The 19,429-nt window shown below is 40.2% G+C and overlaps 1 protein-coding gene across 1 annotated transcript in view; it reads left to right on the top strand.

The window, feature by feature from the left end:
* Window positions 1–19,429, top strand: part of LOC127912603 (plexin-B1-like) — an 80,775-nt gene that overhangs the window by 46,402 nt on the left and 14,944 nt on the right. The window contains exons 8-11 of the mRNA XM_052482620.1: window positions 6,181–6,292; window positions 9,336–9,464; window positions 14,747–14,863; window positions 17,986–18,076. Of these exons, the coding sequence (XP_052338580.1) occupies window positions 6,181–6,292; window positions 9,336–9,464; window positions 14,747–14,863; window positions 17,986–18,076 (449 nt within the window). The remainder of the gene's footprint in view (window positions 1–6,180; window positions 6,293–9,335; window positions 9,465–14,746; window positions 14,864–17,985; window positions 18,077–19,429) is intronic.

Here is a 19,429-nt window from a genome sequence, read left to right as displayed (position 1 = left end):
AGACCCCATACAGTATCTAAATCCCATACAGTATCTAAATCTGTATATTAGACCCCATACAGTATCTAAATCTGTATATTAGACCCCATACAGTATCTAAATCCCATACAGTATCTAAATCCATATATTAGACCCCATACAGTATCTAAATCTGTATATTAGACCCATACAGTATCTAAATCCATATATTAGACCCCATACAGTATCTAAATCTGTATATCTAAATATCTAAATCCATATATTATACCCCATACAGTATCTAAATCCATATATTAGACCCCATACAGTATCTAAATCTGTATATTAGACCCCATACAGTATCTAAATCTGTATATTAGACCCCATACAGTATCTAAATCCATATATTAGACCCCATACAGTATCTAAATCTGTATATTAGACCCCATACAGTATCTAAATCCATATATTAGACCCCATACAGTATCTAAATCTGTATATTAGACCCCATACAGTATCTAAATCCATATATTAGACCCCATACAGTATCTAAATCTGTATATTAGACCCCATACAGTATCTAAATCCCATACAGTATCTAAATCTGTATATTAGACCCCATACAGTATCTAAATCCATATATTAGACCCCATACAGTATCTAAATCCATATATTAGACCCCATACAGTATCTAAATCTGTCTAAAATCCCATACAGTATCTAAATCTGTATATTAGACCCCATACAGTATCTAAATCTGTATATTAGACCCCATACAGTATCTAAATCCCATACAGTATCTAAATCCATATATTAGACCCCATACAGTATCTAAATCTGTATATTAGACCCATACAGTATCTAAATCCATATATTAGACCCATACAGTATCTAAATCTGTATATTATACCCCATACAGTATCTAAATCCATATATTATACCCCATACAGTATCTAAATCCATATATTATACCCCATACAGTATCTAAATCCCATACAGTATCTAAATCTATCTGTATATTATACCCCATACAGTATCTAAATCCATATATTATACCCCATACAGTATCTAAATCCATATATTATACCCCATACAGTATCTAAATCCATATATTATACCCCATACAGTATCTAAATCCGTATATTAGACCCATACAGTATCTAAATCCATATATTAGACCCCATACAGTATCTAAATCCGTATATTAGACCCATACAGTATCTAAATCCATATATTAGACCCATACAGTATCTAAATCCATATATTAGACCCCATACAGTATCTAAATCTGTATATTAGACCCCATACAGTATCTAAATCTGTATATTAGACCCCATACAGTATCTAAATCCATATATTAGACCCCATACAGTATCTAAATCTGTATATTAGACCCCATACAGTATCTAAATCCATATATTAGACCCCATACAGTATCTAAATCTGTATATTAGACCCCATACAGTATCTAAATCCATATATTAGACCCCATACAGTATCTAAATCTGTATATTAGACCCCATACAGTATCTAAATCCCATACAGTATCTAAATCTGTATATTAGACCCCATACAGTATCTAAATCCATATATTAGACCCCATACAGTATCTAAATCCATATATTAGACCCCATACAGTATCTAAATCTGTATATTAGACCCCATACAGTATCTAAATCCCATACAGTATCTAAATCTGTATATTAGACCCCATACAGTATCTAAATCTGTATATTAGACCCCATACAGTATCTAAATCCCATACAGTATCTAAATCCATATATTAGACCCCATACAGTATCTAAATCTGTATATTAGACCCATACAGTATCTAAATCCATATATTAGACCCATACAGTATCTAAATCTGTATATTATACCCCATACAGTATCTAAATCCATATATTATACCCCATACAGTATCTAAATCCATATATTATACCCCATACAGTATCTAAATCCCATACAGTATCTAAATCTGTATATTATACCCCATACAGTATCTAAATCCATATATTATACCCCATACAGTATCTAAATCCATATATTATACCCCATACAGTATCTAAATCCATATATTATACCCCATACAGTATCTAAATCCGTATATTAGACCCATACAGTATCTAAATCCATATATTAGACCCCATACAGTATCTAAATCCGTATATTAGACCCATACAGTATCTAAATCCATATATTAGACCCAGTATCTAAATCCATATATTAGACCCCATACAGTATCTAAATCTGTATATTAGACCCCATACAGTATCTAAATCCCATACAGTATCTAAATCTGTATATTAGACCCCATACAGTATCTAAATCCATATATTAGACCCCATACAGTATCTAAATCCATATATTAGACCCCATACAGTATCTAAATCTGTATATTAGACCCCATACAGTATCTAAATCCCATACAGTATCTAAATCTGTATATTAGACCCCATACAGTATCTAAATCTGTATATTAGACCCCATACAGTATCTAAATCCCATACAGTATCTAAATCCATATATTAGACCCCATACAGTATCTAAATCTGTATATTAGACCCATACAGTATCTAAATCCATATATTAGACCCATACAGTATCTAAATCTGTATATTATACCCCATACAGTATCTAAATCCATATATTATACCCCATACAGTATCTAAATCCATATATTATACCCCATACAGTATCTAAATCCCATACAGTATCTAAATCTGTATATTATACCCCATACAGTATCTAAATCCATATATTATACCCCATACAGTATCTAAATCCATATATTATACCCCATACAGTATCTAAATCCATATATTATACCCCATACAGTATCTAAATCCGTATATTAGACCCATACAGTATCTAAATCCATATATTAGACCCCATACAGTATCTAAATCCGTATATTAGACCCATACAGTATCTAAATCCATATATTAGACCCATACAGTATCTAAATCCATATATTAGACCCCATACAGTATCTAAATCTGTATATTAGACCCCATACAGTATCTAAATCTGTATATTAGACCCCATACAGTATCTAAATCCATATATTAGACCCCATACAGTATCTAAATCTGTATATTAGACCCCATACAGTATCTAAATCCATATATTAGACCCCATACAGTATCTAAATCTGTATATTAGACCCCATACAGTATCTAAATCCATATATTAGACCCCATACAGTATCTAAATCTGTATATTAGACCCCATACAGTATCTAAATCCCATACAGTATCTAAATCTGTATATTAGACCCCATACAGTATCTAAATCCATATATTAGACCCCATACAGTATCTAAATCCATATATTAGACCCCATACAGTATCTAAATCTGTATATTAGACCCCATACAGTATCTAAATCCCATACAGTATCTAAATCTGTATATTAGACCCCATACAGTATCTAAATCTGTATATTAGACCCCATACAGTATCTAAATCCCATACAGTATCTAAATCCATATATTAGACCCCATACAGTATCTAAATCTGTATATTAGACCCATACAGTATCTAAATCCATATATTAGACCCATACAGTATCTAAATCTGTATATTATACCCCATACAGTATCTAAATCCATATATTATACCCCATACAGTATCTAAATCCATATATTATACCCCATACAGTATCTAAATCCCATACAGTATCTAAATCTGTATATTATACCCCATACAGTATCTAAATCCATATATTATACCCCATACAGTATCTAAATCCATATATTATACCCCATACAGTATCTAAATCCATATATTATACCCCATACAGTATCTAAATCCGTATATTAGACCCATACAGTATCTAAATCCATATATTAGACCCCATACAGTATCTAAATCCGTATATTAGACCCATACAGTATCTAAATCCATATATTAGACCCATACAGTATCTAAATCCATATATTAGACCCCATACAGTATCTAAATCTGTATATTAGACCCCATACAGTATCTAAATCCCATACAGTATCTAAATCTGTATATTAGACCCCATACAGTATCTAAATCCATATATTAGACCCCATACAGTATCTAAATCCATATATTAGACCCCATACAGTATCTAAATCTGTATATTAGACCCCATACAGTATCTAAATCCCATACAGTATCTAAATCTGTATATTAGACCCCATACAGTATCTAAATCTGTATATTAGACCCCATACAGTATCTAAATCCCATACAGTATCTAAATCCATATATTAGACCCCATACAGTATCTAAATCCATATATTATACCCCATACAGTATCTAAATCCCATACAGTATCTAAATCTGTATATTATACCCCATACAGTATCTAAATCCATATATTATACCCCATACAGTATCTAAATCCATATATTATACCCCATACAGTATCTAAATCCATATATTATACCCCATACAGTATCTAAATCCGTATATTAGACCCATACAGTATCTAAATCCATATATTAGACCCCATACAGTATCTAAATCCGTATATTAGACCCATACAGTATCTAAATCCATATATTAGACCCATACAGTATCTAAATCCATATATTAGACCCCATACAGTATCTAAATCTGTATATTAGACCCCATACAGTATCTAAATCCCATACAGTATCTAAATCTGTATATTAGACCCCATACAGTATCTAAATCCATATATTAGACCCCATACAGTATCTAAATCCATATATTAGACCCCATACAGTATCTAAATCTGTATATTAGACCCCATACAGTATCTAAATCCCATACAGTATCTAAATCTGTATATTAGACCCCATACAGTATCTAAATCTGTATATTAGACCCCATACAGTATCTAAATCCCATACAGTATCTAAATCCATATATTAGACCCCATACAGTATCTAAATCTGTATATTAGACCCATACAGTATCTAAATCCATATATTAGACCCATACAGTATCTAAATCTGTATATTATACCCCATACAGTATCTAAATCCATATATTATACCCCATACAGTATCTAAATCCATATATTAGACCCCATACAGTATCTAAATCTGTATATTAGACCCCATACAGTATCTAAATCTGTATATTAGACCCCATACAGTATCTAAATCCATATATTAGACCCCATACAGTATCTAAATCTGTATATTAGACCCCATACAGTATCTAAATCCATATATTAGACCCCATACAGTATCTAAATCTGTATATTAGACCCCATACAGTATCTAAATCCATATATTAGACCCCATACAGTATCTAAATCTGTATATTAGACCCCATACAGTATCTAAATCCCATACAGTATCTAAATCTGTATATTAGACCCCATACAGTATCTAAATCCATATATTAGACCCCATACAGTATCTAAATCCATATATTAGACCCCATACAGTATCTAAATCTGTATATTAGACCCCATACAGTATCTAAATCCCATACAGTATCTAAATCTGTATATTAGACCCCATACAGTATCTAAATCTGTATATTAGACCCCATACAGTATCTAAATCCCATACAGTATCTAAATCCATATATTAGACCCCATACAGTATCTAAATCTGTATATTAGACCCATACAGTATCTAAATCCATATATTAGACCCATACAGTATCTAAATCTGTATATTATACCCCATACAGTATCTAAATCCATATATTATACCCCATACAGTATCTAAATCCATATATTATACCCCATACAGTATCTAAATCCCATACAGTATCTAAATCTGTATATTATACCCCATACAGTATCTAAATCCATATATTATACCCCATACAGTATCTAAATCCATATATTATACCCCATACAGTATCTAAATCCATATATTATACCCCATACAGTATCTAAATCCGTATATTAGACCCATACAGTATCTAAATCCATATATTAGACCCCATACAGTATCTAAATCCGTATATTAGACCCATACAGTATCTAAATCCATATATTAGACCCATACAGTATCTAAATCCATATATTAGACCCCATACAGTATCTAAATCTGTATATTAGACCCCATACAGTATCTAAATCTGTATATTAGACCCCATACAGTATCTAAATCTGTATATTAGACCCCATACAGTATCTAAATCCATATATTAGACCCCATACAGTATCTAAATCCATATATTAGACCCCATACAGTATCTAAATCCATATATTAGACCCCATACAGTATCTAAATCCATATGTCTCTCCTGTGTTTAGGTGTATGGCGTGTGTGGGCAGTGTGTGGCCATGCAACTGGTGTGTCCTGGGTGGGCTGTGTACCCACAACAACAGCAGCTGTCCCAGGCAGCACACCATACACAACTCACTGGTAAGACAACCCCAGACCCTGTCTACCAGGCCTCAGTAACAACCCCAGACCCTGTCTACCAAGCCTTAGTAACAACCCCAGACCCTGTCTACCAAGCCTTAGTAACAACCCCAGACCCTGTCTAACAACCCCAGACCCTGTCTACCTGGCCTTAGTAACAACCCCAGACCCTGTCTACCTGGCCTTAGTAACAACCCCAGACCCTGTCTACCAGGCCTTAGTAACAACCCCAGACCCTGTCTACCAGGCCCTAGTAACAACCCCAGACCCTGTCTACCAGGCCTTAGTAACAACCCCAGACCCTGTCTACCAGGCCCTAGTAACAACCCCAGACCCTGTCTACCAGGCCTTAGTAACAACCCCAGACCCTGTCTACCAGGCCTTAGTAACAACCCCAGACCCTGTCTACCAGGCCTTCGTAACAACCCCAGACCCTGTCTACCAGGCCTTAGTAACAACCCCAGACCCTGTCTACCAGGCCCTAGTAACAACCCCAGACCCTGTCTACCAGGCCTTAGTAACAACCCCAGACCCTGTCTACCAGGCCTTAGTAACAACCCCAGACCCTATCTACCAGGCCTTAGTAACAACCCCAGACCCTGTCTACCAGGCCTTAGTAACAACCCCAGACCCTGTCTACCAGGCCCTAGTAACAACCCCAGACCCTGTCTACCAGGCCTTAGTAACAACCCCAGACCCTGTCTACCAGGCCTTAGTAACAACCCCAGACCCTGTCTACCAGGCCTTAATAACAACCCCAGACCCTGTCTACCAGGCCTTAGTAACAACCCCAGACCCTGTCTACCAGGCCCTAGTAACAACACCAGACCCTGTCTACCAGGCCCTAGTAACAACCCCAGACCCTGTCTACCAGGCCTTAGTAACAACCCCAGACCCTGTCTACCAAGCCTTAGTAACAACCCCAGACCCTGTCTACCAGGCCTTAGTAACAACCCCAGACCCTGTCTACCAGGCCCTAGTAACAACCCCAGACCCTGTCTACCAGGCCCTAGTAGCAACCCCAGACCCTGTCTACCAGGCCTTAGTAACAACCCCAGACCCTGTCTACCAGGCCTTAGTAACAACCCCAGACCCTGTCTACCAGGCCTTAGTAACAACCCCAGACCCTGTCTACCAGGCCTTAGTAACAACCCCAGACCCTGTCTACCAGGCCTTAGTAACAACCCCAGACCCTGTCTACCAGGCCTTAGTAACAACCCCAGACCCTGTCTACCAGGCCCTAGTAACAACCCCAGACCCTGTCTACCAGGCCCTAGTAACAACCCCAGACCCTGTCTACCAGGCCTTAGTAACAACCCCAGACCCTGTCTACCAGGCCCTAGTAACAACCCCAGACCCTGTCTACCAGGCCTTAGTAACAACCCCAGACCCTATCTACCAGGCCTTAGTAACAACCCCAGACCCTGTCTACCAGGCCCTAGTAACAACCCCAGACCCTGTCTACCAGGCCTTAGTAACAACCCCAGACCCTATCTACCAGGCCTTAGTAACAACCCCAGACCCTGTCTACCAGGCCTTAGTAACAACCCCAGACCCTGTCTACCAGGCCTTAGTAACAACCCCAGACCCTATCTACCAGGCCTTACTAACAACCCCAGACCCTGTCTACCAGGCCTTAGTAACAACCCCAGACCCTGTCTACCAGGCCTTAGTAACAACCCCAGACCCTGTCTACCAGGCCTCAGTAACAACCCCAGACCCTATCTACCAGGCCTTAGTAACAACCCCAGACCCTGTCTACCAGGCCTTAGTAACAACCCCAGACCCTGTCTACCAGGCCTTAGTAACAACCCCAGACCCTGTCTACCAGGCCTTAGTAACAACCCCAGACCCTGTCTACCAGGCCCTAGTAACAGCACCAGACCCTGTCTACCAGGCCCTAGTAACAACCCCAGACCCTGTCTACCAGGCCTTAGTAACAACCCCAGACCCTGTCTACCAGGCCTTCGTAACAACCCCAGACCCTGTCTACCAGGCCTTAGTAACAACCCCAGACCCTGTCTACCAGGCCCTAGTAACAACCCCAGACCCTGTCTACCAGGCCTTAGTAACAACCCCAGACCCTGTCTACCAGGCCCTAGTAACAACCCCAGACCCTGTCTACCAGGCCCTAGTAACAACCCCAGACCCTGTCTACCAGGCCTTAGTAACAACCCCAGACCCTGTCTACCAGGCCCTAGTAACAACCCCAGACCCTGTCTACCAGGCCTTAGTAACAACCCCAGACCCTGTCTACCAGGCCTTAATAACAACCCCAGACCCTGTCTACCAGGCCTTAGTAACAACCCCAGACCCTGTCTACCAGGCCTTAGTAACAACCCCAGACCCTGTCTACCAGGCCTTAGTAACAACCCCAGACCCTGTCTACCAGGCCTTAGTAACAACCCCAGACCCTGTCTACCAGGCCCTAGTAACAACCCCAGACCCTGTCTACCAGGCCCTAGTAACAACCCCAGACCCTGTCTACCAGGCCTTAGTAACAACCCCAGACCCTGTCTACCAGGCCCTAGTAACAACCCCAGACCCTGTCTACCAGGCCTTAGTAACAACCCCAGACCCTATCTACCAGGCCTTAGTAACAACCCCAGACCCTGTCTACCAGGCCCTAGTAACAACCCCAGACCCTGTCTACCAGGCCTTAGTATCAACCCCAGACCCTATCTACCAGGCCTTAGTAACAACCCCAGACCCTATCTACCAGGCCTTAGTAACAACCCCAGACCCTGTCTACCAGGCCTTAGTAACAACCCCAGACCCTGTCTACCAGGCCTTAGTAACAACCCCAGACCCTGTCTACCAGGCCTTAGTAACAACCCCAGACCCTGTCTACCAGGCCTTAGTAACAACCCCAGACCCTATCTACCAGGCCCTAGTAACAACCCCAGACCCTGTCTACCAGGCCCTAGTAACACCTCTCTGCACTTTGACTGAACATTGATTGTTGTTTTCTACACACAGCCTCTCCTCCTCTCCATTTTGTGCCGTTCCGTTCCAATATAATAATCCCCCCTGCCACCACTAGGAGCAGGAGTTGGAGCCGCGGGGTGCAGAGTCGTGTCCCTTTGTGTGGGCTCTACAGAGTTCTCCTCTGGTCCCCATGGGCTTCCTGTCCCCTCTGACCCTACTGGGCAGGAACCTGGACGTGTTTCAAGTATGTTTTTACTTTAGATGTGGACAAAGATAACATCCAAGGTTTATAAGTGATCAATAAATATATTCATGAAACATTTAGAATAATCTGTACTGTACTGTCTGGTTAATCTAGGGGGGTTTACTGATAATCTGTACTGTACTGTCTGGTTAATCTAGGGGGGGGTTACTGATAATCTGTACTGTACTGTCTGGTTAATCTAGGGGGGGGTTACTGATAATCTGTACTGTACTGTCTGGTTAATCTAGGGGGGGGTTACTGATAATCTGTACTGTACTGTCTGGTTAATCTAGGGGGGGGTTACTGATAATCTGTACTGTACTGTCTGGTTAATCTAGGGGGGGGTTACTGATAATCTGTACTGTACTGTCTGGTTAATCTAGGGGGGGGTTACTGATAATCTGTACTGTACTGTCTGGTTAATCTAGGGGGGTTACTGATAATCTGTACTGTACTGTCTGGTTAATCTAGGGGGGTTACTGATAATCTGTACTGTACTGTCTGGTTAATCTAGGGGGTTACTGATAATCTGTACTGTACTGTCTGGTTAATCTAGGGGGTTACTGATAATCTGTACTGTACTGTCTGGTTAATCTAGGGGGGGGTTACTGATAATCTGTACTGTACTGTCTGGTTAATCTAGGGGGTTACTGATAATCTGTACTGTACTGTCTGGTTAATCTAGGGGGGGTTACTGATAATCTGTACTGTACTGTCTGGTTAATCTAGGGGGGGGTTACTGATAATCTGTACTGTACTGTCTGGTTAATCTAGGGGGGGGTTACTGATAATCTGTACTGTACTGTCTGGTTAATCTAGGGGGGGGTTACTGATAATCTGTACTGTACTGTCTGGTTAATCTGGGGGGGGTTACTGATAATCTGTACTGTACTGTCTGGTTAATCGAGGGGGTTACTGATAATCTGTACTGTACTGTCTGGTTAATCTAGGGGGGGGTTACTGATAATCTGTACTGTCTGGTTAATCTAGGGGGGGTTACTGATAATCTGTACTGTACTGTCTGGTTAATCTAGGGGGGGGTTACTGATAATCTGTACTGTACTGTCTGGTTAATCTAGGGGGTTACTGATAATCTGTACTGTACTGTCTGGTTAATCTAGGGGGGGTTACTGATAATCTGTACTGTACTGTCTGGTTAATCTAGGGGTTACTGATAATCTGTACTGTACTGTCTGGTTAATCTAGGGGGGGTTACTGATAATCTGTACTGTACTGTCTGGTTAATCTAGGGGGGGGTTACTGATAATCTGTACTGTACTGTCTGGTTAATCTAGGGGGGGTTACTGATAATCTGTACTGTACTGTCTGGTTAATCTAGGGGGGTTTACTGAAATATTTTGAATAATCTGTACTGTACTGTCTGGTTAATCTAGGGGGGTTTACTGAAACATTTAGAATAATCTGTACTGTCTGGTTAATCTAGGGGGGTTTACTGAAACATTTAGAATAATCTGTACTGTCTGGTTAATCTAGGGGGTTTACTGAAACATTTAGAATAATCTGTACTGTACTGTCTGGTTAATCTAGGGGGGTTTACTGAAACATTTAGAATAATCTGTACTGTCTGGTTAATCTAGGGGGGTTTACTGAAACATTTAGAATAATCTGTACTGTACTGTCTGGTTAATCTAGGGGGGTTTACTGAAACATTTAGAATAATCTGTACTGTCTGGTTAATCTAGGGGGGTTTACTGAAACATTTAGAATAATCTGCCCTGTCTGGTTAATCTAGGGGGGGTTACTGAAACATTTAGAATAATCTGTACTGTCTGGTTAATCTAGGGGGGTTACTGACACATTTAGAATAATCTGTACTGTCTGGTTAATCTAGGGGGGTTACTGAAACATTTAGAATAATCTGTACTGTCTGGTTAATCTAGGGGGTTACTGAAACATTTAGAATAATCTGTACTGTCTGGTTAATCTAGGGTGGGTTACTGAAACATTTAGAATAATCTGTACTGTCTGGTTAATCTAGGGGGTTACTGAAACATTTAGATTAATCTGTACTGTCTGGTTAATCTAGGGGGGTTACTGAAACATTTAGAATAATCTGTACTGTCTGGTTAATCTAGGGGGGGGGGGTTACTGAAACATTTAGAATAATCTGTACTGTCTGGTTAATCTAGGGGGGGGTTACTGAAACATTTAGATTAATCTGTACTGTCTGGTTAATCTAGGGGGGGTTACTGAAACATTTAGAATAATCTGTACTGTACTGTCTGGTTAATCTAGGGGGTTTACTGAAACATTTAGAATAATCTGTATTGTCTGGTTAATCTAGGGGGGTTTACTGAAACATTTAGAGTAATCTGTACTGTACTGTCTGGTTAATCTAGGGGGGTTTACTGAAACATTTAGAATAATCTGTACTGTCTGGTTAATCTAGGGGGGTTTACTGAAACATTTAGAATAATCTGTACTGTCTGGTTAATCTAGGGGGGTTTACTGAAACATTTAGAATAATCTGTACTGTCTGGTTAATCTAGGGGGGTTTACTGAAACATTTAGAATAATCTGTACTGTCTGGTTAATCTAGGGGGGTTTACTGAAACATTTAGAATAATCTGTACTGTCTGGTTAATCTAGGGGGGTTTACTGAAACATTTAGAATAATCTGTACTGTCTGGTTAATCTAGGGGGGTTTACTGAAACATTTAGAATAATCTGTACTGTCTGGTTAATCTAGGGGGGTTTACTGAAACATTTAGAATAATCTGTACTGTCTGGTTAATCTAGGGGGGTTTACTGAAACATTTAGAATAATCTGTATTGTCTGGTTAATCTAGGGGTGTTTACTGAAACATTTAGAGTAATCTGTACTGTCTGGTTAATCTAGGGGGGTTTACTGAAACATTTAGAATAATCTGTACTGTCTGGTTAATCTAGGGGGTTTACTGAAACATTTAGAGTAATCTGTACTGTCTGGTTAATCTAGGGGGGTTTACTGAAACATTTAGAATAATCTGCCCTGTCTGGTTAATCTAGGGGGGTTACTGAAACATGTAGAATAATCTGTACTGTCTGGTTAATCTAGGGGGGTTACTGAAACATTTAGAATAATCTGTACTGTCTGGTTAATCTAGGGGGGTTACTGAAACATTTAGAATAATCTGTACTGTCTGGTTAATCTAGGGGGGGGTTACTGAAACATTTAGAATAATCTGTACTGTCTGGTTAATCTAGGGTGGGTTACTGAAACATTTAGAATAATCTGTACTGTCTGGTTAATCTAGGGGGGTTACTGAAACATTTAGATTAATCTGTACTGTCTGGTTAATCTAGGGGGGTTTACTGAAACATTTAGAATAATCTGTACTGTCTGGTTAATCTAGGGGGGTTACTGAAACATTTAGAATAATCTGTACTGTCTGGTTAATCTAGGGGGGTTACTGAAACATTTAGATTAATCTGTACTGTCTGGTTAATCTAGGGGGTTACTGAAACATTTAGAATAATCTGTACTGTACTGTCTGGTTAATCTAGGGGTTTACTGAAACATTTAGAATAATCTGTATTGTCTGGTTAATCTAGGGGGTTTACTGAAACATTTAGAGTAATCTGTACTGTACTGTCTGGTTAATCTAGGGGGGTTTACTGAAACATTTAGAATAATCTGTACTGTCTGGTTAATCTAGGGGGGTTTACTGAAACATTTAGAATAATCTGTACTGTCTGGTTAATCTAGGGGGGTTTACTGAAACATTTAGAATAATCTGTACTGTCTGGTTAATCTAGGGGGGTTTACTGAAACATTTAGAATAATCTGTACTGTCTGGTTAATCTAGGGGGGTTTACTGAAACATTTAGAATAATCTGTACTGTCTGGTTAATCTAGGGGGGTTTACTGAAACATTTAGAATAATCTGTACTGTCTGGTTAATCTAGGGGGGTTTACTGAAACATTTAGAATAATCTGTACTGTCTGGTTAATCTAGGGGGGTTTACTGAAACATTTAGAATAATCTGTACTGTCTGGTTAATCTAGGGGGGTTTACTGAAACATTTAGAATAATCTGTATTGTCTGGTTAATCTAGGGGTGTTTACTGAAACATTTAGAGTAATCTGTACTGTCTGGTTAATCTAGGGGGGTTTACTGAAACATTTAGAATAATCTGTACTGTCTGGTTAATCTAGGGGGGTTTACTGAAACATTTAGAGTAATCTGTACTGTCTGGTTAATCTAGGGGGGTTTACTGAAACATTTAGAATAATCTGCCCTGTCTGGTTAATCTAGGGGGGTTACTGAAACATGTAGAATAATCTGTACTGTCTGGTTAATCTAGGGGGTTTACTGAAATAATTAGAATAATCTGTACTGTCTGGTTAATCTAGGGGGTTTACTGAAATATTTAGAATAATCTGTACTGTACTGTCTGGTTAATCTAGGGGGTTTACTGAAATATTTAGAATAATCTGTACTGTCTGGTTAATCTAGGGGGTTTACTGAAATATTTAGAATAATCTGTACTGTCTGGTTAATCTGGGGGGTTTACTGAAATATTTAGAATAATCTGTACTGTCTGGTTAATCTAGGGGGTTTACTGAAATATTTAGAATAATCTGTACTGTCTGGTTAATCTAGGGGGTTTACTGAAATATTTAGAATAATCTGTACTGTCTGGTTAATCTAGGGGGTTTACTGAAATATTTAGAATAATCTGTACTGTCTGGTTAATCTAGGGGGTTTACTGAAACATTTAGAGTAATCTGTACTGTCTGCTTAATCTAGGGGGGTTTACTGAAACATTTAGAATAATCTGTACTGTCTGGTTAATCTAGGGGGGTTTACTGAAACATTTAGAATAATCTGTACTGTCTGGTTAATCTAGGGGGGTTTACTGAAACATTTAGAATAATCTGCCCTGTCTGGTTAATCTAGGGGGGTTTACTGAAACATTTAGAATAATCTGTACTGTCTGGTTAATCTGGGGGGTTTACTGAAATATTTAGAGTAATCTGTACTGTCTGGTTAATCTAGGGGGGTTTACTGAAACATTTAGAATAATCTGTACTGTCTGGTTAATCTAGGGGGGTTTACTGAAACATTTAGAGTAATCTGTACTGTCTGGTTAATCTAGGGGGGGTTACTGAAACATTTAGAATAATCTGTACTGTCTGGTTAATCTAGGGGGGTTTACTGAAACATTTAGAGTAATCTGTACTGTCTGGTTAATCTAGGGGGGTTTACTGAAACATTTAGAATAATCTGCCCTGTCTGGTTTATCTGAGACAGAGACCGGTGTGTTGTCATCTTCAGGGTGAGGAACAGTATACCTGTGTGGTGGTCGTTGTGGGGGAGGAGCTTAAACTGAACGCCATTCTGAAGAAAGACCCAGAAACCAAGGTCACCACCTTTACATGCTCTGTCCACCAGGTATTTAAACACAAACCCTTACACACACACACACACACACACACACACACACACACACACACACACACACACACACACACACACACACACACACACACACACACTTAAACACACACACACTTAAACACATACCTGACACACACACACACACACACACTCACTTAAACACAAACCCTGACACACACACACACACACATTTAAACACACACCCTGACACACACACACACACGCGCACACATTTAAACACACACACACACACACACACACACACACACACACACACACACACACACACACACACACACTCACTTAAACACAAACCCTGACACACACACACACACATTTAAACACACACCCTGACACACACACACACGCGCATAAATCAAGTGTTAACCTCTTGCTCCTACCTGGCATGCAGGCATCTAGACATCTGGAAATGCAAATGCGCTACGCTAAATGCTAATAGTACTAGTTAAAACTCAAACGTTCATTAAAATACACATGCAGGGTATTGAATTAAAGCTACACTCGTTGTGAATCCAGGCAACAAGTCAGATTTTTAAAATGCTTTTCGGCGAAAGCATGAGAAGCTATTATCTGGTAGCATGTAACACCCCAAAAGATCCGCAGGGGACGTAAACAAAATAATTAGCATAGTCGTCGCTACGTAAACCGCACATTTAAAAAATATAAAACATTCATTACCTTTGACCATCTTCTTTGTTGGCACTCCTAGATGTCCCATAATCATTATTGGGTCTTTTTTTTTATTAAATTGGTCCATATATAGCCTAGATATCGATCTATGAAGACTGTGTGATAAACGGAAAAAAATAGCGTCTTATAACGTAACGTCATTTTTTTAAATTAAAAAAGTTGACGATAAACTTTCACAAAACACTTCGAAATACTTTTGTAATGCAACTTTAGGTATTAGTAAACGTTAATAAGCGATCAAATTGATCACGAGGCGATGTATATTCTATAGCTGTACGTCTGGAAATAATGTCCGGGTAAATCTCAACCAAAATATCCGGTCGGAGACCTGAAGAACTGCGCTGCCTTGTGTCTGTTTGACCAAGAAACAAATAGTAGGCAAATGACAAGACTGTTGACAACGTGTGGAAGCTGTAGGTATTGCAACCTCAGCCCCATTAAATGTGGTTCACCTTTGTCAATGGGTTCAAGTCGCGCATGGATATATTTTTCCATTTTCAGTGATCAGATTTTCCTGCACTTTTCGATGAAACGCACGTTCTGTTATAGTCACAGCCGTGATTTAACCAGTTTTATAAACATCTGAGTGTTTTCTATCCACACATACTAATCATATGCATATACTATATTCCTGGCATGAGCAGCAGGGCGCTGAAATGTTGGGGGTAGGAGTAACAGGCTAAACAAAAGATGAACTTTTTGTTAATCCACAGCCACAGTGTCAGATTTCAAAAAGGCTTTACGGTGAAAGCAAACTGTGCTGAGGACAGCGCCCCATCAAACAACCACATGACAATTATATTTCAACCCGCCAGGCGCGACACAAAACTCAGAAATAACGTGCCTTTCCTTTGAAGATCTTCATTTGGCACTCCAATATGTCCCATAAACATCATAAATGGTCGTTTTGTTCGATAAATTCTGTTGTTATATCTCCAAAATGTCCATTTATTTGGCGCGTGTGATTCAGAAAATACACCCCAGGAAAGGAAGACCCAGAGTTACCTCTGCTGCAGAGGATCAGTTCATTAGAGTTAACTGGCTCTCATGAGGATCACCACAGGAAAGGAAGACCCAGAGTTACCTCTGCTGCAGAGGATAAGTTAATTTGAGTTACCAGCCTCAGAAATTGCAGCCCAAATAATTGCTTCAGAGTTCAAGTAACAGACACATCTCAACATCAACTGTTCAGAGGAGATTGCAGGAATCGGGCCTTCATGGTTGAATTGCTGCAAAGAAACCACTACTAAAGGACACCAATAAGAAGATGAGACTTGCTTGGGCCAAGAAACACAAGCAAGGGACATTAGACCGGTGGAAATGTGTCCTGATGAGTACACATTTGAGATTTTTGGTTCCCACCGCCTTGTCTTTGTGAGACACAGAGTAGGTAAACGGATGATCTCCGCATGTGTGGTTCCCACCGTGAAGCATGGAGGAGGAGGTGTGATGGTGTGGGGGTGCTTTACTGGTGACACAGTCTGTGATTTATTTAGGATTCAAGGCACACTTAACCAGCATGGCTACAACAGCATTCTGCAGCGATACGCCATCCCATCTGGTTTGCACTTTGTGGGACTGTCATTTGTTTTTCAACAGGACAATGACCCAACACACCTCCAGGCTATGTAATGGCTATTTGACCAAGAAGGAGAGGGATGGAGTGCTGTATCAGATGACCTGGCCTCTACAATCACCCGACCTCAACCCAATTGAGATGGTTTGGGAAGAGTTGGACCGCAGAGTGAAGGAAAAGCAGCCAATAAGTGCTCAGAATATGTGGGAACTCCTTCAAGATTGTTGGAAAAGCATTCCAAGTTAAGCTGGTTGAGAGAACGTCAAGAGTGTGCAAAGCTGTCATCAAGGCAAAGGGTGGCTACTTTGAAGAATCTCAAATATAAAATATATTTAGATTTGTTTAACACTTTTTTTGGTTACTACATGATTCCATATGTGTTATTTCATAGTGTTGATGTCTTCACTATTATTCTGTAGAAAACAGTTTAAATAACAAAAAACCGTTGCATGAGTAGCTGTTCTAAAACGTTTGACTTGTATATTTAAACACTAACAAACACACATATATTTAAACATAATCCCTTACATACTTTTAATAATCTGAGCATTCCACAACAGTACAAATATAATATGACTTTGTATATAACAATAATAACCTCTCTGCCCTCCCCTCTCTGCCCTCCCCTCTCTGCCCTCCCCTCTCTGCCCTCCCCTTTCTGCCCTCCCCTCTCTGCCCTCCCCTCTCTGCCCTCCCCTCTCTGCCCTCCCCTCTCTGCCCTGCCCTCTCTGCCCTGCCCTTTCTGCCCTCCCCTCTCTGCCCTCCCCTTTCTGCCCTCCCCTCTCTGCCCTCCCCTCTCTGCCCTCCCCTCTCTGCCCTCCCCTCTCAGTTCCAGTACCCTTTGAGACATTTGGAGTACTCTGCTCCCATCTATCTGCGAAGAGGTTTCCATCGCATCGACTCTGCTCCCGACCTCAGACGTGAGACGTCTCTGTTGAATTATCTACTGTGTTCCATTCACTGCTATCACTTGAGAATGAAGAAAATGTATATTTCTCAACTCTTGGAGTACAATTTAAAGTGGAATTAAGAAATACTTTGGCATAGGAGGTAACTGGTGTGTTGTCCCACAGTGCAGCTATATGACCAGTTGTGTTGTGTTGTCCCACAGTGCAGCTATATGACCAGTTGTGTTGTGTTGTCTCACAGTGCAGCTATATGACCAGTTGTGTTGTCCACAGTGCAGCTATATGACCAGTTGTGTTGTGTTGTCCACAGTGCAGCTATATGACCAGTTGTGTTGTGTTGTCCCACAGTGCAGCTATATGACCAGTTGTGTTGTGTTGTCCACAGTGCAGCTATATGACCAGTTGTGTTGTGTTGTCTCACAGTGCAGCTATATGACCAGTTGTGTTGTCCCACAGTGCAGCTATATGACCAGTTGTGTTGTCCCACAGTGCAGCTATATGACCAGTTGTGTTGTCCACAGTGCAGCTATATGACCAGTTGTGTTGTGTTGTCTCACAGTGCAGCTATATGACCAGTTGTGTTGTGTTGTCCCACAGTGCAGCTATATGACCAGTTGTGTTGTGTTGTCCCACAGTGCAGCTATATGACCAGTTGTGTTGTGTTGTCCCACAGTGCAGCTATATGATCATTTGTGTTGTGTTGTCCCACAGTGCAGCTATATGACCAGTTGTGTTGTCCCACAGTGCAGCTATATGACCAGTTGTGTTGTGTTGTCCACAGTGCAGCTATATGACCAGTTGTGTTGTCCCACAGTGCAGCTATATGACCAGTTGTGTTGTGTTGTCCACAGTGCAGCTATATGACCAGTTGTGTTGTCCCACAGTGCAGCTATATGACCAGTTGTGTTGTGTTGTCCACAGTGCAGCTATATGACCAGTTGTGTTGTGTTGTCCACAGTGCAGCTATATGACCAGTTGTGTTGTGTTGTCCACAGTGCAGCTATATGACCAGTTGTGTTGTCCCACAGTGCAGCTATATGACCAGTTGTGTTGTGTTGTCCCACAGTGCAGCTATATGACCAGTTGTGTTGTGTTGTCCACAGTGCAGCTATATGACCAGTTGTGTTGTCCCACAGTGCAGCTATATGACCAGTTGTGTTGTGTTGTCTCACAGTGCAGCTATATGACCAGTTGTGTTGTCCCACAGTGCAGCTATATGACCAGTTGTGTTGTGTTGTCCCACAGTGCAGCTATATGACCAGTTGTGTTGTGTTGTCCCACAGTGCAGCTATATGACCAGTTGTGTTGTGTTGTCCCACAGTGCAGCTATATGATCAGTTGTGTTGTCCACAGTGCAGCTATATG

Source organism: Oncorhynchus keta, chromosome 27 (assembly GCF_023373465.1).
Source record: "Oncorhynchus keta strain PuntledgeMale-10-30-2019 chromosome 27, Oket_V2, whole genome shotgun sequence".
Lineage (NCBI taxonomy): Eukaryota > Metazoa > Chordata > Actinopteri > Salmoniformes > Salmonidae > Oncorhynchus > Oncorhynchus keta.
Note: the sequence above shows the minus strand (reverse complement) of the source record. Positions and strands in the feature narration are given on the sequence as shown.